This window comes from Columba livia, chromosome 3, assembly GCF_036013475.1.
Source record: "Columba livia isolate bColLiv1 breed racing homer chromosome 3, bColLiv1.pat.W.v2, whole genome shotgun sequence".
Lineage (NCBI taxonomy): Eukaryota > Metazoa > Chordata > Aves > Columbiformes > Columbidae > Columba > Columba livia.
In genome coordinates, this window is record NC_088604.1 from 58,406,778 (window position 1) to 58,431,312 (window position 24,535).

The window sequence follows — 24,535 nt, forward strand, 5'->3', positions numbered from 1 at the left end:
AAAGAATAAAAGTTATTCTGACTTGTACTTCAGGTTTATGTTCTGAATGTGAAATCTCTGCTTTGCATGTATTTAATTATAAATATATCAGTAGTCCACCAACCTCTTGTGTTTCTGTTTGAAAAATCAGGATCTGTCTAATTTACTGTTAAAAGTGAGTTACATTCAATCAAAAATGAGAATAATAAAACTGATAACTAGGACCTTGTTAAGACAAATTATTCTTGATATCTAAATCTGTGACTTTACTATATGATTAGAGGTTAGACACTTTCTCTGTATGTTAGAATTAGAAGGGCTTATCAGAAAAGCCTTGTTAACATCTTATGTTTTTTTTTCAGCTCAATGCCCTATGAACAGAGGATTTCAAAAGTATTGAAATGGCTTGATAATACAAAATCTGAGAGGTAACAGTAATATCTAGCTGGTTTGTGAAAATATAGCTTAGAAAGGTTTTAATGCTTAGCAGTTGAAATTTCTATTGGTGTTGGTGAAACCTGGAATCCTTCTCCCCATCTCAAATGATAATTTGTTGAACTTAAGCCTATTCTGGAAGTATAGATAATTTTCAGGGTAAGATAATAGATACAAAAGGTTTAAAAGTACACACATATATAAATGGGATGTACTGTTGTATAAGTTTTCTTCTATTGCTGTGTCTTTTTCCATGGTGCATGACCTAGAGGAAACATGGAACATTCAGTTTCTAGTCTACCTGTATGGAGGAACAATTTTATGTGAAAGTTATTGCACAAGAAAATTTAAATACTGAAAGTAACTGCAGGCAGTAATACAAAATGAAAAGTAGGTGTCAGTACTGACTGTGGTGCTCAACTTTGTGACATATAAGCAAGCAAAACCTTTTGATATGATAATCTGTTAACAAGTTTCTAATATATTTGCAGTTAGGAGATGCTCTCTAGAGCCTCACTGCTTAATCAGGTAGAGAACCTTTAGATGGTAGTTCCACTTATATCTCAAAAAGGAACAGCTCACTTTGCTGTCTGATATCTTGAAGTTTTTCAGATGGATTTCTGGGTACCAACTAAAGGTGTTGGATACTGTTTCTGAAATTGTAACTTCAAAGAGTCCGTGTCAATTAATTAAAAACCTCAGAGGAAGCTGAATGATTTCATTTGCTGTATGTACTTTTATTAAGGTTTAAATAAGTTATTTCTAATTCTGTTTTAAGGTTTGTTCTTTTTTTTTTGTTTGTTTGTTTGTTTGAGAGGCTTTTTGTGTGTGTTTTTTTTTTTTAATGAAAATGTTCTTTTGAAATGCTCTTTCCAAATTTTTGTAATATTTCATTCTTATTTATTTCTAACTCAAGACCTGATTTCTACACTTTATACATTGAAGAACCAGATTCTTCTGGACATTCATTTGGACCAGTTAGTGGTGGTGTAAGTAGTTTTTGTGTTTTTCTTAGACTAAATCACACTAGAAATGGTGCTGTACTAGGAACTTGATCAACTTATAAATTTGGAAAGGACAATAGCTCAACAATTATTGTGACTGTTTTATGATTTTTTATTAAGAACTCTGGCATGTGGTTGAGCCCACTGTTATGATTCCAACAATGTGTGTGAATTGAAAGAGCTGTAAACCAAGAAGTCTGGCAGAAAATCATTTCAGCTCATGCTATTAGAAGTAATTTTAATGGATGTGTTTAGACAAAACTTTAATTTTATTGCCAAGTGATATTTGGAAGAATATGGACTGGAAAATTCTCAGAACTGTCTTTTATTTATTCTTAACACTGTGATTTAATGGTTGTTAATTTGTAACCCAAAATTTTGCATGCAGGCAAAAAGTTCAGTCTTTAAGGAGCTTAGGACTTAACACTTATCCTAGAATGGTCTTGTTTAATATATTTGAAAATGGTCTTCAGCAAAAGGCCTTGCTGTAGTGGACAGGGACAGAAAAACTCTATGTAGGATAGTTTTAGGCTGCCTAACTAGAAACTCCATTTATCTTTTACATAAAGGGCTTGAGGCCCCATTACCATATGTGTAATTGTGCATGTGTAATTGTATTTGTGTATGTTGCCTGTGCACACAAGACGTTCAAGAGAGTGCGGCAGAGTTAGGGGAACAAGAAGGGTGCAAGTGCTCGGATGTGGAGCTGTCACAGTCAGATGTCGTCCATACTGTAGGACTTACAGGAAGACTGTAAGTTAGCAGCACCAAGTGGGGAAGAACCATCCTCTGGGAATGGCTGCAGGGTGGGTTGTGCTGTATTTCTGCCATATTACTTCAGTGGTGGTCGATGGCTTTCTGTAGGAAGCTTAAAGTGACTGTACAGATGAGAGGACATGTTGCCTTCTTGGATGCTATGCTGGTCCTATAGATAATACATGTGTGTAAATATTTTTGAAATGCTGCTTATTGTTGATACAATGACATGTTCATACTACAACAAAAATTGTATTTGATGTTATAAATCTGATATTTTATATACATTTTAGAGTAAGAAACAAATTTGATTTGAATGTGTTATTTTTTTTCTTTCAATAAACATTTTAAGGTTCAATTTTTCTGAGGTAGTAGAAAAAAAGTGAGTCTTTTTTAAAGTCACATATTCTGCAGTACAGTAGCAGAATTCTGCACATCTATACTCTAGTAGTGATGGAAAAAGGAAAGAAGCTGCAATATTAAGAACCTGAAAACTGGCAGAAAGGTTAACTTTTCAGGCTTCGATGATTACATTTAAGTGAGAACTTGAAATCAGAAAGAAAAATTCTAATGAAGCTGGTTTATCTCACAGGTAATCAAAGCCTTACAGCTTGCAGATCAAGCACTGGGGATGCTAATGGAAGGACTTAAACAAAGAAACCTGCACAAATGTGTAAACCTCATTGTTTTAGCTGATCATGGTAATGTATATAGTTCTTTTTCAATGTAAATTTTACTGAGTTATTATTTTCTTCCTCCAAGTAATATGTGTGCTTAATAGTTTCAATCTATTTTAAAGTTCACTTTATATTCTTTGCTATACATTATACATAAAAAATAACTTTTTCTATATTGTTCTTTAGGGATGGACATGACCTACTGCAAACAATTAGAATATATGACTAATTACTTCAAACAGATTGATTTCTATATGTATGCTGGGCCTGCAGCTCGCATTCGAGCAAGGAATGTTCCAGATAACTATTTTACCTGTAAGTGTGGACTAATCCTGGGATTTCACAGTCAATATAGCAGGAAATAAATAAATAAATAGGAAAAATGGATAATCAGTAGTAATCAGCAGAGTAAAAGGCCTTCTGTTTCACTTAACCTGGCTTAAACATCCATGGAAGTTTGTTGTGTTTTGGTTTTGTTTTTTGCAAGAGCGATGCCTTTAGATGAAATTGAAGGTTAGAAAAGCTTGTTGCAGACTCTGATTTGCATTTTCTTGGCAATGTGGAAAGATCAAGTAAAGATAGTTTTATTGTTTTGAAGTGGAACTTCAAGTGTTTCGTAAGCGCATTGCTCTTCACCGAGTTCTTGTGCAACATTGGCAGAGTCAGCCTTTTTGAAGCAGTGACTATTTATTTCTAACTGTGTCTACAAAGTTATGGAATCTGAATCTTATTACAGTGGGATTTAAGCCTCAGTTGAGCCCTTTAGCTAGTATCACAGAAGAACACAAAATTGAAACCATGCAAGCTGACTCTGACTTGGAATAGATACTGTGGTACCAGAGAGAAAACCAACAAACAAGAAAAGAAAAAACCTAAAGCTTTCCATATCGAGGAAACAAATCGAGAGAGATAAAACCATGCAAGTGCTCTGTTTAGTAAGTTTATAGAATTAATAAAGTATTCCGAAAGTCATAATTCTGCAGATCTCAAATAAGAGCTGGGATCCCATTGTATTTTTATTTATCTTTTTTATTTGTACTTATACTTGTAGGCACAATATGGAGCAGATTTATATTTGTAGATTTACAGATTTATATTTGTAGGCACAACATAAAGCAGACTTTCCTTGGTTCAAGTAGAACACAGTCTAAGTCAGATAGGAACAGAGTAATAAGCAAAGGAGAGGAGAATGATGTCTTGTACACGTCTTAATCTCAATATAGTTGTTGTCTCATTTCCTCTAATAGTCTTACTTTTTCTGAAGGAATTTTCCTTCTGTAAAGTGCTCAGATTTATTTTTAGAAAGCTAATGTCAAAAGGTTAATGTCACTCTTTGAAGAAAGTGAAAGTACCAAGACACACTGGATTTTTCTCTGTGACTGCTGCTGGAAGTGGAATACAAGACATGTGCTCCAGGTCCACTTCAATGTAAAAAAGGTTATACCTCAAACAGAGGTTAGGTGGGAGAAGAAAATTTGGTTCTGATGAGATATCAGATTTAGGTGTAGGCAGTCATCCCTACAGCAGTTTTCTACAGTCTGTCTTGATGTACCCAAAGTAGCTTTGGAAACATAAAATTCCTACCCATGGAAGGTTATGGTTACCATAATCTTCCCAGGCTATTGAAGGAATTCAATTTTATAGACAAAAATCATGTTGAAATTTTTCTCATGAGGCTTTGGACCTTCAACTGTTTGAATGTATGTTAATTCATATTTTCTTTTTTTAACAGTTGACTCAGAAGGAATTGTTAAAAACCTCACAGTGAGTAAATATTTTCATAGTTTTTCCTCATAGTTCCTCTTATATAAGAGTCTGATCAAAAAGCACAACTCATGAAAGACTGAGACTACAGTGCCAGTTTCAATAGTGTGCTGACTCTGGTGTACCATAGGAGGCAGTCCTGCAAGTTGTTGAAAGATGATACATAAAGGTTTGCCATGAGTGATCTCTGTTCAGAGCAAAAGAATTTTCTGAACTTCACTTTGAATGAGAAGTGGCTGGCTTCATGAGGAGAAAATAGGGTATACCTTCACTATATAATGTAATACAGCACAGAGATGCTTTTGATAGTAGGCACCTGTTAGGTCTGGACCACAAATACTGCACCCAGGCTAGGTTAACACAACTTTTCCATGCAACAGATAATGCTATTGTAGAGCATATTGACACTATGTGCTGCAGAGGCTGGAAATATAAATGGAAAGGGAGCATTTTAGACAAACTAATGGAGGACAGGTCTGTAAGGGCTATTAAACATGATCCGCAAGCAAGCTCTAACTTAAGAAATCCCTGAGGCCTAGAGTAAACTGAGCAGGTACAAGAAAGAAGGTTCATTCAATACTTGACTTGTTTTTCCACACTTTCTCTAAGTATCTGATTCTGAACATTTTGGAGATCTGATTGGAAACAGAGTACTAGGCAAGATGGGTCTTTGACATGAGGCAGTATGACTCTTTTAGGATCTTTTATGATGTATTACTTTTGTAGTGCTGTTAGGTATGCTGCACTATCTCTGGGCCCCATCCTGATAGTTCTGCTGGGGTGTCTGCCATACTGGGTGGATGTAGCACTTCAGGCCAGGTCCAAGCTTGTCTGTGTCTCCCACGTAGACCATTAATCCTTGTGGGTACACTCCTGACAATTGAGTTCTAAAGCGGGTACAAACAAAGGAGTGCAGAACAGAATGCAAAGCTAGGAAGGCCAAGCTTTTTTTTTTTCCTTTTTGTAGTTTGAGATATGCTTTAATACATGCCGGATGAATGTAGTGGACAAGCTAAAATGCTTGTAGGAGAGTTGTCTACTTGTATTTCTATGCATTTATAATTTACAGTGAGTTAAACATTTAAACTGCTTGCTTTTTATGTATTGTCATAATTTTCCATTCTTTCCTTCACTGCCAGTTTGTTTTGTATTCTGTGATGAGTGCTAGGCCAAGCAATAGACAGGTATTCTGATACTTTTAGAATAAATGCTCTCAGTTTAGCAATATGCTGGGCTGTCTCAGCTAGGTATATTTCTCATAAATCACCACTAGAGGTCTTCCTTTAACCTGTTGAACAACTCAGTTGCGCAATATGACATGTTGCTTTTGCCTGCCACTGAAGTCTAAAGGGCAGTGAACATTCCTGATTTTTCTTGATTCTGAATACCTAAGAACACGTCCTTGATTCCCCAGCATCCAAAGTAGGTGTGGTTAAGAGCAGCAGAAGGAGTTTTTTCAGTGCTATATCCCCTACTCCATCGTATGATGTGGAGCCTGTCATATCAAAGAACATTAGTACGAGAGGAATAGCACAATTCGCAAGTTCTCAACCCCAGCTGCAGCTGCTAATAGTTACAGACCTTACAGTAATAGCGTGGTGTCAGGACACTTCCTCTTTCCTTTTCTGTTAATGAATACTTAGAGCTTCTGTATTTTGTCCCTTACAAGTTCTTAGAACTAGGGGTTTGGGCAAAGAAGAGAGTTGTGTGTTGTATATTAATTGCTATTTAATATACATAGAGTCATATTATATGTTGATTTACTGTATTTTCCCCTTCAATCAGACTACCCTTTGTAGAATGACCTCCTCTCCTTGGCTCGAAAACCCACTGAATCCTTCTTTTTCACGTTCATGGATTCCACTATGCTTCTTTCATGAATACCCAGGCACTCTCATTTCACATGGTCGTGTCATCCTGTGCAGAGTATATGACTCTAGTACTTGGAGGTGAAGATGTCAGAGCAGACTCCAAGCATGCTATAGTTTGTACAGCCTGTGTGGTAAAAGAGATCCACTTCTCTGGCTTACCCAGCGTCTGAGCAGCTCTTCCCTCAGCAGTTTAGAAGTTCTATGTTGTCCCAATGCTGGATTCCTGATCAGGAGCAACACTTCTGAAACATTGCCATGCTTGCAGCCAGCTGGAATGGCTCCTGATGGCCATAGGTGGTTAAAACTCTGCCAACATGTCATGTGGTTGTCATTGGGCTCTCAATGCCAAACTCACTCATGGCGTGTCTGCTAACACAACAGTTATATTAACACATTAAATGTGGATGTAAAAGCTAAAGGCTTTAGCTAACAGCTGAGCATTGAACATTTACATGGCGTGAGAGTACATGTTCGGTCTTGCAACTGGAAGCCTGGACTGTGCCACATTATTTCTACTTGGTTTTCTTAGTTATTTATTGAATGGTGAAATAATAGAAGATGGCACATATAAACTGCCAGGGAACCTTCTCTTGTATACTATAATCTTACATACTAGATGCCAGTTACATTAATATGGACATATAGACTAAACATGACTGCTAAATGTCTTTGATCCTTAGGAGTACTTTTACCACAGTATTTGTGAACTTGCTATACACATTATAATAGTGTATTTTCAAACAATTCCAAAAAAAGCTGCTTTTCCTTTCATTGCTTCTTGGGCCAAAAATTAGATCTGCAGGTTATCTGAGAAGCTATCTGTGAATAACGTGATTTGTGCTTACATTCCTTTCACTAAGATGTTTGTGATAATTTTGAATGATGGGTTTATTTTTGACACTGAGCAAAACTCATGACTGGGCTGTTTCCTCTTGCACAGTGCAAAAGATCTCCTCAGCACTTCAAGCCTTATCTGACGCCTGACTTGCCAAAACGATTCCACTATGCTAACAACATTCGTATTGATAAAGTTCATCTTTTGGTGGATCAACAGTGGCTGGCTGTGAGGTAATGTAATTTTTGTGCCTTTTATCTTTGTGAGTGTTATATTATGTTTTTCACCCCATCCTCATCCTTTTAATTTCCCTCACAGCTGCCTAATTTCCTGTTTTGCTTTAGACTTGTTCCATTTCTGTTTGCTACATTTAAAGTCTCACTATGTGTAAAAAGGGAAAACGGCTTATATATAAAGCCTAGAATGTATTATTAGTATGATTTGAATCTTAACAGTCTAATAAAAGAATCATCATTACTCCAGATCAAATTTTTACAGAAAAAAAAAAGGAAGAATAATGAAAATCAAGAAGTGAATACTACTACATAGAAAGAGTTTCTAAAATAATGCAGTTAAAATTGTTATACAAAGCCTTCTTAGTATCCAGCCCCTTTCCTGGTGTTACGGTCACCTCTCCACCACCCTTCTGCCTCCTAAGGTCGATGGCTTCATTCTGGTGCATGTGTGGATATGGCCGGTAATCAGCATCATGTGTCCTTCATCAGGAGGAATATGATGTCTATGTTTCTTCTTCCTCACTCTGTGATCTGAATGGAGTCCTTCCTATATGTATGCTAACACTACAGCTATCTCATTCTTCACTGGCCTGCAAGTTAACATGACATCTCAGTTCACTAGATATGGTGCATTCTACATGTGTTAGATATTTGTTCTTTTTTTCTCTTTCTTACCTCTAAGCCTGGCTTTGCTCAGTTCCAGATCTGCGTTTTTTTAATTGTCCATCGGTGAGTTGTTTCTGGCCTTGGGGTCTCCATTCTACACAGAATAACTGGTGGTTGCTGCTGTTTATATAAAAACTATGTCTTTGCCATGCAGAGATATGCTGATAAGATAACAAAGTAGACATAACCACCTTGTCATTACAGAAAATTGCTGTAAGAGCTAAACAATAAAAATATAGCTCTGAGCAAGTCAAGAGCAGTTCAAACAAGCCTTAGTCCTGAGGCTTTGAAAACTCGATACAAAAGCTGTGGTGTTAGTAGAAATACCATATTTACTGAGCTACAGTGTTGCAGTAGAAGCATGAGCCAACATGGAATTTCAAGACCCTTGAAACAGCCTGATCAGTATATAACTTCATTGCTTGTTTTGATGCAACCAAATAATTGTCCTGGACATATAAAAAGAAACGTGCACTGAAAAGTCTCGTATTCATCCTCTTTTAAACTGTGCTCAAACATTATTGCACCTCTGAAAACAGGATACATGTGCTTGACAGCTGTGCATTGAATCAGTATGGGATGACTGTCTCTTTATCTTTCCATGTTTCTTAGCAACGGGTAAATTAAAACAAGTGTTAGTCATTATAACTCAGTTATTAATTCTGTAAACCCCCCACGCATCCACATCTCTTCTTCATCCTTTAGAATCCATGGTGAAAATGTAAGACAAAATCCCTTGCAGTCTTATTTATATTGTTCCACAGAGGCTAACAACGGTGTTCTCCCATTATAAGTTTTTTATTAAAATGCAGATACCACAGAATATAACTGATGAATTCTTCCTAAGTAAATTGGACTTGTTCTGAAACTAGTATCTAGGTGAATGCCTCAGTTCAAAGATACCTATTTTTTTCAGTTAATTTTGAATCCACTATACACTCAGTAGAGACCTAAGATACTTTATTTTTGTCTATAGCAATCTCTGTTACAGGAGAAAAAGATCTTCATAGAAGTGAACACTGGATGAGCAAAAAGTACTACAATATTATGTCGGAGTCAGTTCTTAAGACATGATCCAGGGTCCAGTGATTCAGGATGACTGTTATCAACTGGTTCTATTTGTGGCATTTTTATTTATACTATGTGATGGTTTTTCCTTAGGGACGGAACTTACACAAATTGTGATAGGGGTAACCATGGCTATAACAATGAATTTAAAAGTATGGAGGTAAGATGATTTCTGTTCAAGTCTTGCACCTTATATAGAAAACCATTATATGCCAGGTGAACCACCAGAATGTAGAATATATTAGGTTTTTGCAGTGTGCTTTTTCTTCCACGTTACCCAGACATGTAAAGAGTGAACATATACTGGGTCCATATATTTGTATTGCCTTTCATTGATCTTTACAAGGCCTGCTTCCTTGGGATCCTGTAGCAGAACTTGTATGGGCTCACCTTAACTCCACAGAGCCAGATAGACTACAGTAAAACAAGGATTCTATGTTTAGCTATGGGACACTGAATTCTTTCATTCTTTCGTTCCTTTGCTGAAGCGATGACTGAAAAATCTCCCTAGGCTCTGGGAGTTCAGTTGATCATCTGAAAGCCTGTGTGCCCAAATAAACTCAGTCTCATTGTCTCTGCTTATCTTACAGGACTTGATCATATCATCAGAGCAAAAAAATAATTTGTATAACCTGTATGTTAGTGTAGCTTGCATTGCAGTTTTGTCTCATTTTTACTTCCAGTTATAGTGAAAATATTTTGAAGTCTTGAGCTTTTAGTTTTTCACAAACTTTCTGTGAAGTGAACTTTTATGTAAGGTCGGCCATGCCACTACTAGTCCCATGGTTTGTACCTAAGAATCAGATTCTTCCAGATCTTTATATTAAAACCATATGTCAATATACCGATCAGAATGGTGTTGAATGTTTGTATGGAAAGAAAAAGTAAATTCTGGTTAACGTGGAAATCTTAATCATAGATCACCTTATGCTGATGTCACAATGACTAACGAAATTTTTTGGCTGTAAAAGGAACAAAATGTCTTAATGTTGTCTTTTAAAAGCAAATTTAAAAAATCCTTTTCTACTATAGGAACATAAGAATATTATTTCAGAACAAATCATTGTCCTGTTTAGTCATGTTTCCTGTATCTTACAGCAGGCAGCTCAGGAGGCTTATGAAGTAGTATAATAGAAATAAGGGTGAGACTGTAAGGAGTATCAGTGTTCTACAACAGTTCCAGACCATGGCAAGGGCTGCCCAGCACTACATTGTACCATCAGTGGCACTGACGTAGGACTCTGCTGAGCTTGGAATGGGTCTCCCCAGTTTCCCGCTCCTTGGCCATGGCTATAGGTTCTGAAGTGTCCCAAACACTTTTGAGAAAGAGAGAAAGAGAGAAAGAGAGAAAGAGAGAAAGAGAGAAAGAGAGAAAGAGAGAAAGAGAGAAAGAGAAGAGAAGAGAAGAGAAGAGAAGAGAAGAGAAGAGAAGAGAAGAGAAGAGAAGAGAAGAGAAGAGAAGAGAAGAGAAGAGAAGAGAAGAGAAGAGAAGAGAAGAGAAGAGAAGAGAAAAGAAAGGAAAAGAAAGGAAAAGAAAAAGAAAAGAAAAAGAAAGTAACCCCCAAGCCCCCATTGCTTATATTTCTAGCTCAATATTAGCCTTTAGATAGGATCTGTGAGTGTCATAACTGCATTTGTTGAAATGTCATTGTTACTGACTGTTGCAATGAAAACATAAAAAGGTGTGAATTTGAAACATAGCAAATAATATTTTTTGTAAGTATGCATCAAAATATTAAAGAACAACTCTGCCTCTCCCAATTAATGATATAGTTTAAAGTATCCTGAAAAATGAATTTTTATGTTTTGCATTTTTCTTCAAATTATACGCAATGGGCAAAATTTGCCTTCTTTACCAGAACAATCCAATATTTTAATTTTTATGACTCTGAAAAGACTGCATTTTGTTCCAATGTCCCTGTTTCCATAAAATGCAACTGTATTGTTTTTTAATTTGGATTCCTTTAGATATCAACTTTTGTTTTATTACAATCTAGGCTATATTCTTAGCATATGGCCCAAGCTTTAAAGAGCAAACAGAAGTGGATGCTTTTGAAAACATCGAGGTTTATAACCTTATGTGTGGTGAGTAGAACCAGTCCAGTACTTTAGATGATAAAACAAGGGCGTTTTCAAATACCAGTGTTTTAAGACCTAAAAGAAGAGTAATTAAAAATTCAGTTAACTCATTCAGAAGCTAGGTTTTTCACACAAAACACTAAAGCCATGCTCTGTTGCCTTCTGCACAGTGCCAAAAATTAACTGCCAGAAATTTTTCTGTTTTGAAGGTTGTTTCTGATTGCAGAAGGGGTCCACTGAAGACTCAGAGATAAGCTCTACTGCCACATGGGTTTGCTGTTGAAATGGTGCCTGTGGAATAATTTTGGAATAACAATCTTGTAGAGAGTTACCAAGAGATAGACCAAAGCGGTACCAGCAGTGAGCAGTTAGGAAGTATGTGCCTTAGAAAATATGGATTAAGGCATCACACAAAACTGCAATAGGCTAGTATGCTTCATGATGTGATCTGTTTGCAATCAGATTTGTAGTCTGCATTAAATTCTCTGATTTTATGAATGTTATGGCCATGTATAAAACTGTATCAACAGTACTCAAATACATAATTATCAATTCTTTATGCAGTGACAGACAGAAACGAACCTTCTCATCTAGAAAATTGCAAGTTGATGGTAGTAGTTACCATAATAGTTTAGATAACTGAATAAGCTATTTCTTCTGTATTTAGAGTGAATGTGTAGGAAATGCATAGAATTGGAAATATAGCTTTTGAAAATGCTATTTTAGTCTTAAAATAGCTTTAAAGTATATTTACAAATTCCAAATGTTTCAACAGATTTGCTTCGTATTACACCGGCACCAAACAACGGAACACATGGAAGCTTGAATCACCTCTTAAAAACACCATTTTACAATCCTTCACATGCAAATGAAGACTCATCTCCTTCTTCATGTCCAGTTTCTTATCTGAATCCCACAGATGAGCTGGGGTGCACATGTGTGAATGTAAGTAGGGGCTTCTGGGATCTTTCAATCATCTTTGTCAAGTGTGTTCTCTTTTTTTTCCTTTTTTTTTTTTTCTAAACTATGGTTTTATTCTGAGTTATTGTCTTATATTTTACAGATATCGGATGTTTCAGTACTAAATGAGAGGTTAAATCTCACTACAGAAGACAGTAAGTAGCAAGAAATGAAAAGAATGGCAATATTTTTAAATTTATGCCTAGTTTAGATTTTGTATTTTTGGTTTCAGTGAGAGGTTTTGCAATATTATTTACAATTTAAAGTGAAGTAGGAAGCATAACTTTTTCTTTGCATTACTTTAAAAATGCTAATTGATACTGTTATAGCAACAATTATGCATAGAAACAAGATCTGAATCCCATTAAAATCTTGGGAAAAAAACATAAAGGTTTCAGTGATCTCTGGAGAAAGACTGAGAAGTTACAGGCTATTTGCCATAACTGTTGTTCCCCACCTTGTAACCATAATTTTGCCTTTCTCTGGTCAAAAAATCCCATAGATATTCTTGTGTGGTTTTTCATGGTGTTTCTGGAAATTTTAGGAAACATTGTAATGCTTCCTATCCTAGTCAAAAAAGATGTAAATTGCACTCCACTGGCAAGATAGGTTCACAAGATTTATATTGGTATGAAATTGTTAAGAAACAAGAATTTGCAAGTCTGATATATTACAATGACTTCTGTATGTTAAACATAACATGAAAGCTATTTTCTACTTTTTGTATTCCACTCAGAAGCTAAGAGCTTAAAGAAACACATGCCCATCCTTACTGTTGGTTTTATTTGTATTTATTAATGTTTTAATTTACATTTTTCTCTGCTCTCTTAAACTGTTGTACCATTCAAGATGTTATAGAAGAATGAATCAATAATTATTGTTTAAATTCTAGTAAATAAAGCAAACTCAAATCATTTGCCATACGGGAGACCAAGAGTTCTTCAAAAGCAAAATCTCTACTGCATCCTTTCACATCATCAGTATGTGAGTGGATACAGCTATGACATCTGGATGCCACTGTGGACTGCATACACCGTGAATAAGCCTGTAAGTTATCCAATATCTGTACTATTCTTAAATGTGTAATCTAACAGTGTGAAAATGTGGTTCATCATCAGAAATCCTGGTTAAGGACTGGTGGATATCATGTGACTAAGACCCTTATGTCTGAAAAATTGTCTTTTGTATCTTTTAAGTTTCAACTATCTTAAAATAGTGTTTAAAAAAGTGGGAGTGGCCATCTGTTAGGGACACAAAAGATACAGAAGAGTAGAACTGCTAGTAAACTGGTTCCATTAAGCCTGTTCTATAAAAGGAACAGGCTGTTGAGTCAATGCTCCAACTTGCCTGTCTTAAGGAAAAGCAGGGTGCGATTTCCCAAACCAGAAGCTTATCAGCTTTCCTGTGAATATCATTATCTTTTTCCTATTAACGAACCTTTGTACAACTCTGTAAGAGAGTTGTACTAATGCATATTTCTGTATGTTCTGTTTATTTGCTCTCTGTTACATTATTTCAGAAAATTCTAATTATAGCTCAATGAACCTCTGAGAGTTCAAGGGTACGTGGCTCTGGAATAAATTGTTTGAGTTTTCAGGGTCAGTAAACTAGTGGACATCCATGTGCTTAATTCCCCCTATAATTTGACTCTTTTTCTAAGTTGCCCTGAAGAAATAACTTTTCCACTTATTTTTCTGTCTGAAGAGAACTGTTATTGATGTTTACATGATTTCTTATTTTATCAGCACAAATATGGGGAAATTATTTTAATAAAATATGTGCTGCCAGAATGTTACTATTTCAGAAAGTTTTACTACACACTTTCTACTGATTATTCACAATCTGGGTGAAGAATTATAAATGCAGCTCCAAGAAGGCTTAAAGTCTAGTGATGCAAATGTCAGTTTCAGCAAGGATTATTTTTACTTCATCATATTTGGACAACTGCTCTTATAGCTTAGTATGAAAGTGCATTGCCCTAATGAAAACCAGTTAATTGTGGGAAGATTTTTTTCTGATTTGCTTTAAAAAGATTTGAAAGTCCCACCAGAGCAGCTGAAATCAGTGAAGCTAGTGTAGTGAAGTTACTATGAATTCATGTAACTTTAACTTTTAGCAGCGCAGACTCTTATTATGGACATCCTCAGATGCTAAGATGAGGTGATAGTGTCATCTTTATATACTAGCTCATTTCTGGGAGGATGTGACATCAAGTTTGTGTTTCCAGAAATACAAGTGATGAATGAGCCAAACTTGTCACCCATTTTTGCATAAGGTATAACCTTGTTTTGATACTACAGTTTTACATGCTGCATAAGGATTTCCCTGAATCATCTAAAAACAGAAGTAGAGGAAAAACATTAGGCAGAAAGCATCACTGTCCATTACTTGCATTGACCTGATTCACTATGAAAATAGGAGAAGATTCAATGAAGTCCATTCTAGAAAGTTAAAATCATACAAAGCCACAGCTGTGGGTGTAATACTTTTTTTCCCTTCTTTTCACAGGAAAACACATCTGCTCTTCCTCCCACTGTTTCAGACTGTCTGCGGGCTGATGTTAGAATCCCTGTTGCTCGGAGCCAAAATTGTTCCAATTACCCAGAAGGGCTGAGCTTCACCCGCAGTTTCCTCTATCCTCCCAGTGAGCACGGTGCTTTTTATAGCTAGAACTTAGAAAGTCTTAATCAGCTGGATGTGGGTTTATGTTTAAACATATACCCAAACACCAAAACAAACTTCTTTGGATCAGCGAGTTGGGCAGAAAAAGGTTTCCAGTGTTTGCAGACTGACCAAAAGCAGGACAACTGCTACTTGTATCTAAATATTTTCAGTTTAGAAGACTTAAATTTTTCTTTAAAAAATTGAACATCTTGAATGTGATGAAAACTGGTTGGAAAGATGTAAAGGGTTGGAGTAAAGGACTGGACTGTCCCTCTTCCTCTGTATGCATATTCATTTCCTGTTGTCAAATTTGAAAATTACTTTATTGAATAGATTGTACAAATGAATTTAGAGATACTTTTGTAGTAGTATCATACACTCATGCTCAAATATCAATTTAATTTACAAACAGTTAGGAAACAGTCCTGGCACAGAGCTTTTTTCAGCATACCTCAAAGGTGACACACAACTTGATATATTTCAGAAGGTACTTTCTGTTTGGGGGACTCCATAGGGAGAGGAAATCAAAAGAAAACACATCTCATGAAAGCTGAATAGCCTGGAAACATTAGGTGATTAACAGTGTGATGTTATGGGCTAATAGTTCCTTTATAGCCTGCTGTATTAGCAAATACAGTAAAATTCCTATCTAAACTGTTACATGTGAAAAAATGTTGTTTATCCTTCATTAGTATTTGCCATAATTATGAAGGAAGCTTTCCATCCAGCATAATATACTGCAGACATAAATGTCTTTGTATAATATGTGGCTTCATATGTTGCATTTTCTCTTCTGCAGGCTAGCAGGAAATTTGAATGTTAAATGTAAATTGATTTAACATAAAATGTAATTAAATTATGTCTACCTGCTATTAATAGTGATATATGATTCAAATTTGTCTTTGTATAGTATTTCATTAATGCATACATTGTTATTTTATATAGACTTCAGTTCACCTGCTATTGAACAGTATGATGCCTTACTCACCAGCAATATTGTTCCCATGTATAGAGCTTTCAGAGGTATGTTGCAAAGTTTTGATAAATTTTCTGTAATTATGATTCTGAATTTGATATAGCTATGACAAGGACTGAAAAACATTAATGTAATGCCTGCAGTATATCCAGATCTTGTGCAAATATACGTAAAACTTTTTAAAAGTACATGTGTGAAATTAAAAAATGTACTTATGTAAGTTAAGGGTTTTTTCTGCGTACAGTCCTGTCTGACCTCTGCTTAGGTGTATCTATTCACTTTTGAATTTTCTCTTCCTTTCCTATGTGCTCTCCTAACATGGAAAGCTAGCTATGAAAACATGCCCCTGGGAAAATGCTCAAAGCAAATGAAAATGGCACTTTTTCTTTCCTTTTGCAAGGAAACTTTGTCTCAAGAGAAGACAGGATGAAGTTTGGAAGCAATGCCCTGATATATAGTTCCTGTTTCATAAAGCAGAAACTCACACCAAACAATATTAACCTTGGAATATTTATCTCAGGCAGATGTTTCTATTATACAAGTGCAGTAAGCTACATTAACTCTTTCCATCCAGCCCAACTCACATTCATTTGTAATCATTGATAAGACATTTTCCAGAGCTGCATATCATCCTGTCTTAGGCCTAGGCTCATTTTCCTGGAAAAATGATAGAAAGAGGAATTCTGAAAGGAAAAAACTCAAGGAAAAGCAACGGTGTAACTACCTTTTTAATGCATTCAGACCTCTTTCATTAATTCACTCACTCATGTCATATAAAAAACAAAGATCCAGAAAACCTAAGTGGCTTTAATCTTCCAAGTAAATCAGAGAAATTAAGAAAAATCAGATTTTCCAGGAAAAACTTTGCAAAAGATTCAAACTTACCAGAAGTTACTCTAGACCATAAGCAAGAGGTAAATCAGTAGGGGATGCCTTCAACCTCCAAAACCCATCTGCTTTTTTTGCCATGATATCTCTAAATATTTGAATAGTCACACTAGCTTATATCCTACAAACTGATTTTCCCAAATCACATCTGTGAAGAAAGCTAAATTGCCTATTGATATTTGACATAAGTTCAAATTAACTCTCAGATGGCAAATATTCCTCTTGCAAAGCCACTATCTCAGTTTCTAGTAATTGGCACAATTGTGTGTACTAGCAGATAGGTCAAAAATGAATGACTTCTCAGCTCTAGAATTGTAGCTTTAGCTTCAGATCAGATGCACTATCTCCAGTAATGCAATGGATCCTGTAGAGCTGTAATAACATTTACCTTGCTTCTTTCAATGGTGAGTGAGAGTATATCTCTTCTGATGAAATCCAAATTTTGTGTAACAAAGATTTGATTTTGCAGGTAGTTGAGTTAAGAACTTTTTATTATTTATCTATAGTGGAAAAGGAAATATGTTCCTTTTCTTTAGTAGTGAAATAATTTCAAATTTACATTAAATATACTTATGTTTTCTTTTAATGACAGACATATGGGACTATTTCCATAATGTGCTTCTTCAGGAATACGCTAGAGAAAGGAATGGAGTAAATGTTGTCAGTGGACCAGTATTTGATTACAATTACGATGGCCATTTTGATACTCTTGATGAAATTAAGCAGTAAGTACATGAAAAAGCCACAAGTCAAACTCCATATTATTTCCCAGTGTATTTCCACACAAATAAACATCTTATCAAAAAGAAAAGAAAACAAATATCACGGAGAAAGGAGTATTTCCTTTATAATTTTCCTTCATAGTACATTGACTGTTACTCATACAACAGCAAATGCTCTTGCAAACAGATACGGTATTGTTGAAGTTCTAGTAAAGAGAAAAATGCTTTGCAGTTACATGTCTATCACATGCACAGATACAGACCAGTGGCTTCCCAAGCTTATGCCTAGATTCTTGGGCCTCTGAAACAGAAATACTGGGAGAATATAGGACATCTAAATATGCAGAAGATGTGTTTAAGCATAATTTTCTCACTTTCATGTTGTGCTCACTCACCTGTTAATTGTTTCTCCCTGTGGTCTCAAACTGAAGTGGTTTATTAAAGATCAGATTTCTGTGTTTGCCTTCATTTAATCATGCAACTGGGAACATAATATGTAATATTCCTGAGTGGTACCTTTGTGTAGCTATGGCTTAAACAGGTCACTTGAAGATGTGACAAGTCCTAAGTACATCTTAGTGAGCTTTGGTAGCATAACAAAATACATTTTAAAATGTATCTGTGTATAGAAACAGGAATAAGACAAGACTTACATTAGAACACTTTAGAAAGATAAATATAAAAGATTAAGACCAATTATTTCTGTTAGTGAACGAGGACAGAAAAAGGGAAAAACAGTATAAGAACAAACAACTTCAGTTGTTCCAAATATAGGGGAAATGCCTGGTGACAGTAAGAACATATGTAGCTGAAAAGTGCTGGGAAATACGCACAGCTTAATCTGTCACTGGAGAGGTTTTATTCAAGGCTAGACTTAATACCACATCTGTCAAAAATGGTTTGAGAATGGGAAAATCAGCTCTGCCACAAAGTACGAGGGTGGAAGGGAGGAGAGACTAGAACTTCCTTCCAGGCAGAATGCTGTAATACCCAGTCAACCACATGAAGTCTAGAGTTTGGAATAATCATGTTTTATTCGGCACAGTCAGTTTTACGAAGCAGTATAATGATTTAAGTGACAGTGTTTTGCTGGATACGGAAGATGTACAGCAAATTTGAGAAGTATTTGCCTCCTCTTAAGTTTATACACAGAAATGACCCTCTTCACGCAATAGCCAGAAAAGTGAGGCAAAGACATTTTCATTCAGGTATCCTAAGCAGGTTTCTGTAGCACACAGCCACAAGTTGTCATTCTGGCATTTTTTGCTGGCAAGGAACCAGAAGCTATTTTTCTTGTTACTCTTCTCCAATTCAGTTTCATGTGGTCGAAATTCTTAACGTAACAAAGGGCAAATACAATGCTCTATCTTGCCTCTTCCAGATGTAGAGATCTCTGGCTTCTGCAAAATAGAATGTGGACCACATAAGCAATTCTGTTGATTTCAGTGAGACTGCTTGTAGGAAAAGGACTAATTAATGAATGTTTTGCCATTCATGAAACAGATAGTGAGGCTCTCTATCCCATCAGGTTATTTATTTCAATTATAAAATAAATAAAGGTCATATAGTAGTGAAAGATCTATGCTAAGTTCTATATGGCATCATGGTTTTAATGGCATCAAGGGTTTTAATAATTGATTTCTAGATAAATTCCTTAATTAATATTTGTTTTGTAGGCATGTAAACAATACAGAAATCCCTGTCCCAACACATTACTTTGTGGTTTTGACCAGCTGCAAGGACAAGTCCTATACACCGCTGAACTGTTCAGGGTCCTTGGATGCTTCGTCTTTTATCATTCCTCATCGACCTGACAACTCCGAAAGCTGTGCTGTAAGTATACTTCCATGCTCCTGTGTGCCACTGAGCTTTGTGAACTGATTCCCAGTCGGATCCTGTTATCTGGTGAATCTTTTGAAGTCTGAGTGTTTAATTAATTAATTCCTCATGAGCTGAGAGTGAGCTGAGAGCTAAAGCGATGACTAGGAGAGCAAGAAGCTCCAGGAGAGGTAGCGGGAAACTAATGAGCTGATAGGAAGCAAGGAAGAAGAAAGGAGGGTTTGACAGGAGGACTTGGAAATGCTGTCACCTGAGAGTAGCTGAAAACAGCACCACAGCTACCAGGGTGATGAGATAGCTTTATGGAAGGCTGCAGGATAAACTTAGTCCAGAGGTATCAGAGGACTTTGAATGTTACTTCTTTCAGTGTAGCTAGAAAGATGCCTTCAATCCTTTGTTCCACCTTTATCAGCAATTAGACAGTAGCATTTAGATGGATGGTTCTGCAGTTGAAATCCGTACTTGAATTAAATAAAATCTGTGCTTACCGTAACAGTGTAGATCTCATGTTTTGTAGCAAACAGAATAAATTAGCTGAGTGTATTATGTATTGTTGAGCCAGCTGAGTGTCTATTCCATAAATTCTGGGATGAAGAAGGCTCCCTAGCTCACTCTGTGTATTACAGAATCTCCCTGCACACAAGTATAGCTGCACAGACTTGAACTGGCCCTCAAAGCAATATAATTGTGTTTATTTGGTTTATTTATAACTTTGAACTCATAACTCAGAAAGGTGCAGTCTTGTGCTGCTTAGAAACAAGTTGGGTGTCTCCCCATTTGTGGTGTGGATAATCCACAACTGCCCAGTAATTGTTTTGGTAGTTGAGAGTTGACTAAATAGGCTAAATAAATAATACGAATGAATTCGTCTTTATACTTTAGAAATTAACACCTGTTATTTCTAAGCTTTAGCAACAAATCCCAAATATCATTGCACTTTATATTAATTATATCTTGCAGTGATGTAAATTTAGTGAACCATTTGTCTCAAAAGCGGATATCGGTAACGGAAAAGCAAATTACCGTCTGTTTGTAAAAAAAACTTTGTAGTAAAAGAATTGAACAACATTTTTGATTGATTAGTGCTTACATTTCCATTGTTTTCCTCGTTTATTTAGCAATTATTATTGTTATTATTATTGTTTTCCTCGTTTATCTAGCAATTATTATTGCTGTCCAACAAACAAGACTGAGCTGCTGTAAGGACTTTGTTCAGGTTGTCAGGTGCCTGTTATTTGGCTAGCCTGAGCACTGGGACTAGTTTATACTCTAACTAAAACTATCCTTACATGTGTGTTTAAAACGTGACAACTGTACTTTGTAGTTAGAAGTCACTCTTGCTATTTCAGCTTAATTTTGCTTCTCTGTTACTTTGAAGGTGGGGAGAGGGGACATCCATTTGAGTATGTTTAAATGAGATCCCTAAATGCCAGGCTGTAAAGGTGTCTAGGAAAACATGAAAGAAGGTTTACCAACCGGAAGCCTTTAGTCTGTCAAACCAGTTCAAGCACTGGTTGTTGTGTAACACCACCACCAAACAACAGAGTGCATTTTGTGTGCTTGAACATTGTTCTCATTTGTTTTGGCAGGAAAATAAGACACTTTCTGAATGGGTTGAAGAAAGAATTCAGGCTCACTCTGCACGTGTTCGGGATGTGGAGCTGCTAACTGGACTTGACTTTTACCAGGAAAGAAATGAACCCATCTCAGATATCTTACAGCTAAAAACATTTTTGCCAATATTTGAGACTGAAATTAACTGAGTATATATTAAAAAATTGTCAGTGCTTGGAAGAAAGCAAATTTAAGTGATTTAACATTTTTCCTTGCTAAATGTGTAGGAAACATGACTACATCTCTTCTATAGGAAAACACACTTAAGAGGAGCTAAATTGTTTTTTTCAGATTTGTGGTCTTTGGTCAAGTGTTTTGTACCAACTGAATAAAAAATACTCAAGTAAATTAAATCATCATTGCTGAGCCAGGCTTTCAAAATGGAGAATATTATATTAGTAGTGGTTTGAAAAAAATCTGCAAAAGGAATGTGTTTCATAGAGAGATCCCGGAATTGTAAACTGCTTAGAAAATATTCCTGTAATGGAGTGGGTAAGTGAAACAGTTTGAGAGGAGCGTGTGTGTTTTTTTTTCCCTTGTGTTTATCAGAGAGGTTACGGTTATTTAATACTAGTATGTTCTGAAATGTTCTGAATTTCTCTTTCTCCACATATTAATTTACATGGAAACTGCTATACATTTAAAAAACATATTCAGGCTCCCCAAAAGTTAGTGTAGAGTGGAAGTGTCTTCTACAATCATTCCATGTGTTTTCAACTTGGGTTAATTCATTATGCTAGTAAAAAGTGAAGTGAAGTTAGAGTAATTGAGCTATATTCTGTACCCTTCAGACATCTTGAAGTGTTCTGAGCATGAAAAGGTAAAAGAAACACTCCAGCCAGAATAATTTTGTCTGGATATTTAACTGTATTTGCAATGATTTCCAAATGCCTGGCAATACCTAAATGTTTGTGTCTATTTTTAAGTAGTTAAACCTGAGATCAGAGCAGAAAAGTAGTGGTGACATCTGAAAAATAGTCAGTGTTCCTTTCCGTAGTGACTTTATACACAGAGATTCTCTGACTCGCTCTGTGCCATACGCAAATTACTATTGAGGTTTGGTAAGTGGGACAAGGCAGTGGAAATTCCCCAATTCTCCTATTACAGAAATGTCATGTGTTAATTGAGTGTTAAGCTGATTTTCTCCACTGAAAACAGTGCTAAGTGCAGGTATGAATAACAGCACACAATTGACCTTTTGTCTGATTTATAGGCACAGTGGGGGAGTTTTAAAGAAACATGTCAAATAGTTTTTCAGTCTGTAACTAATTGTGGACTGAAGGAGATATATCTGTTTTAAAAAAGAAACTTCAAAAGCCTATACAAAACAAACAAACAAAACCACTACGGGACATTTTTTCCCCACGTCTTATGTGTTCAGTCTATGTATGTATACTCTAAACATAGCTCAGCAATATTTATCTTACATCAAGATGTGGGACCAGCTTGACATCAAGATTTGTAGCTTTAATTAAACCATTACACCAAATACTTGAACATGGAATTGTATTTCACCCCGCAATACTGTGGGATCTAAGTCTGTCCATCTAAAATGGAGACTTTTGCTAAAATGCCTCAATTAAGACTACAACCGATTTTTAACTGAGTAGTAAATCATACCCAAACTCAGTCAATGAATCTACGTAACATGTAATAGCTTAGGCATATAAATTGACTAGTCTAGAATCATAAAATTAATTTCAGAGATAAGAAGAAACATACAGTTTCTTTAGAGTATAATATTTGGTATGTCTGCATTAGCAATTTAAAATACAACCACCTTGACTGATGTGGTGTTCTTGTGAAATGATATATTTAAATTTGAATAAACCCCTGTTTCACCATCCATGGCAGCAATACTTCAGGCCAATACTCTACTTCAATTGCAAAAGAAAATTTCTAGTGATAGGTATGCGTTTGTGAACAGTTACACGCAGGTTTGAATTATGTATATCTTTGGGTTCCTGCATGATGAAATAATGTCTTTGAGGTTTACCCAGACTTCTGAAAATTGATTTCATTCATGCTCTCATACATGACAGGTACTAGATTTAAATAGCAGCAAAATTAATTCACAGTCCTCCTTCACAAGATTCTTTAATATTCTTCTTTATCAAAATGTCTTACTTCTCCCCCCCCCAAAAAAGCACCCCACCCTGCTGATAAACATTGGCACCTTCTGCATAAAGATCCCTGCCTTATCAGGCTTATAAAAACTGTATTTTTCATTCAGTATTTGTATAGTATCCAACACTAGAGGATCTTGATCACGTAGTTGGGTTTTACACAAACTTTTGTGGTAATGGAGTCTGACATTGCAGTTACTCTAAGAAAGCAAATATGAATGTGGTTTTGCTGTAGTCATGTTTATTTCCCCTCCTATTTGTTCAGCTGTCACATCATCTAGCATTCAAAAGTGTAGTGGGTCATTTACAGATAAAGGTATGGAGATCGCATAGGAGTAACTAACTGAAAATTTTCTGTGAGTGAAGGACTTAGTTTTTAGCCTTTTATTCTTCCTTCAGCAGTGATGCCTGTGTTCGTTGCAGAGTCTCCAGCTTTCCAAGTGCCAATTCTCTATGCACTATCATACACCTTCTGTCATACCCCATGACAAACTCTGCTATAAACTGCTGCTGGCAGCATTGTGTTCCCTCTTCTCCCCAGAGGCTGTAAAGTCCATTAGTTGACCTTTTGGTTTCACAGGCCTCCTTAAACCTGTTGCTTTGTTTGTTACTTACAGGAACAACCACTGGAAGTTTTCTTTCCTCCAACACTAACAAGTTCAAACAGGGAGCCTAGTCATTGACTGCTTTAAAACACATCTGGATTTCTGACTGATTTGGTGGAAAACTGCGTGCTGTTTTCTTGCTTTCCCTTCCCTGTTTACAGGAGCCAGGGCCTGCATTGGAGATCGGGAGAAATAGCCATGAAGCTGATGGAATGATGATAAGGGACAGATTTGTTTCTGTGTACCACCCTTGTATCACATAACTAAAACTGCACATGGTAGGAAGTGCAGTTCTCAAACCCTGGAGATTTATGCAAAGGAAATTAATAGATGTTTGGGCTTTAGTGACCTTATCTAAAATTTTGACAGGTTCGCAGGCTTGTACAGGTATTTTTGTTTAAATTTGAAAATAAATGTAGTGCTATCCTTTTATAAAAATAAAAAATTAAAAAGTCTTGAGAGTTTATAAGAAAATAAACAATACTGGGTACATATGGTTGCATTAACTGTAGAGATAAAGCTGAAACTTATGCAGTTCCCTAAGACATTTTCACGGATCTTTTCCTTTTTGAACTAGAGTAACTTCTGCAATTTGCATGAAGGTGGAAGAGAAGAGCTGCCTCAAACAGAATTCATGTGCCACCAAAGCTACAAACTACAGCACAGTCATTCCAAGAATCTAAAAAATTCATTTTATTCAAATAACATTGACCTGGAACATTTTAGCCACATGTGTTTCAAGACTCTTAATTGGTTGCTTTTTTTTAAATT

At 36.0% G+C, this 24,535-nt stretch overlaps 1 protein-coding gene across 2 annotated transcripts in view; it reads left to right on the forward strand.

Moving 5' to 3' along the window:
- Positions 1-21,880, forward strand: part of ENPP3 (ectonucleotide pyrophosphatase/phosphodiesterase 3) — a 40,229-nt gene extending 18,349 nt beyond the window's left edge. For both annotated transcript variants that reach the window (XM_065056993.1, XM_065056992.1), the window contains exons 10-25: positions 342-407; positions 1,331-1,403; positions 2,767-2,875; positions 3,038-3,166; positions 4,584-4,615; positions 7,427-7,554; positions 9,385-9,451; positions 11,289-11,376; positions 12,146-12,315; positions 12,434-12,485; positions 13,223-13,377; positions 14,839-14,974; positions 15,940-16,017; positions 17,451-17,583; positions 19,257-19,413; positions 21,009-21,880. In XM_065056993.1, coding sequence (XP_064913065.1) covers positions 342-407; positions 1,331-1,403; positions 2,767-2,875; positions 3,038-3,166; positions 4,584-4,615; positions 7,427-7,554; positions 9,385-9,451; positions 11,289-11,376; positions 12,146-12,315; positions 12,434-12,485; positions 13,223-13,377; positions 14,839-14,974; positions 15,940-16,017; positions 17,451-17,583; positions 19,257-19,413; positions 21,009-21,182 — 1,747 coding nt within the window. In that variant the 3' untranslated portion in view covers positions 21,183-21,880. The remainder of the gene's footprint in view (positions 1-341; positions 408-1,330; positions 1,404-2,766; positions 2,876-3,037; positions 3,167-4,583; positions 4,616-7,426; positions 7,555-9,384; positions 9,452-11,288; positions 11,377-12,145; positions 12,316-12,433; positions 12,486-13,222; positions 13,378-14,838; positions 14,975-15,939; positions 16,018-17,450; positions 17,584-19,256; positions 19,414-21,008) is intronic.
- Positions 21,881-24,535: the final 2,655 nt, after the last annotated feature.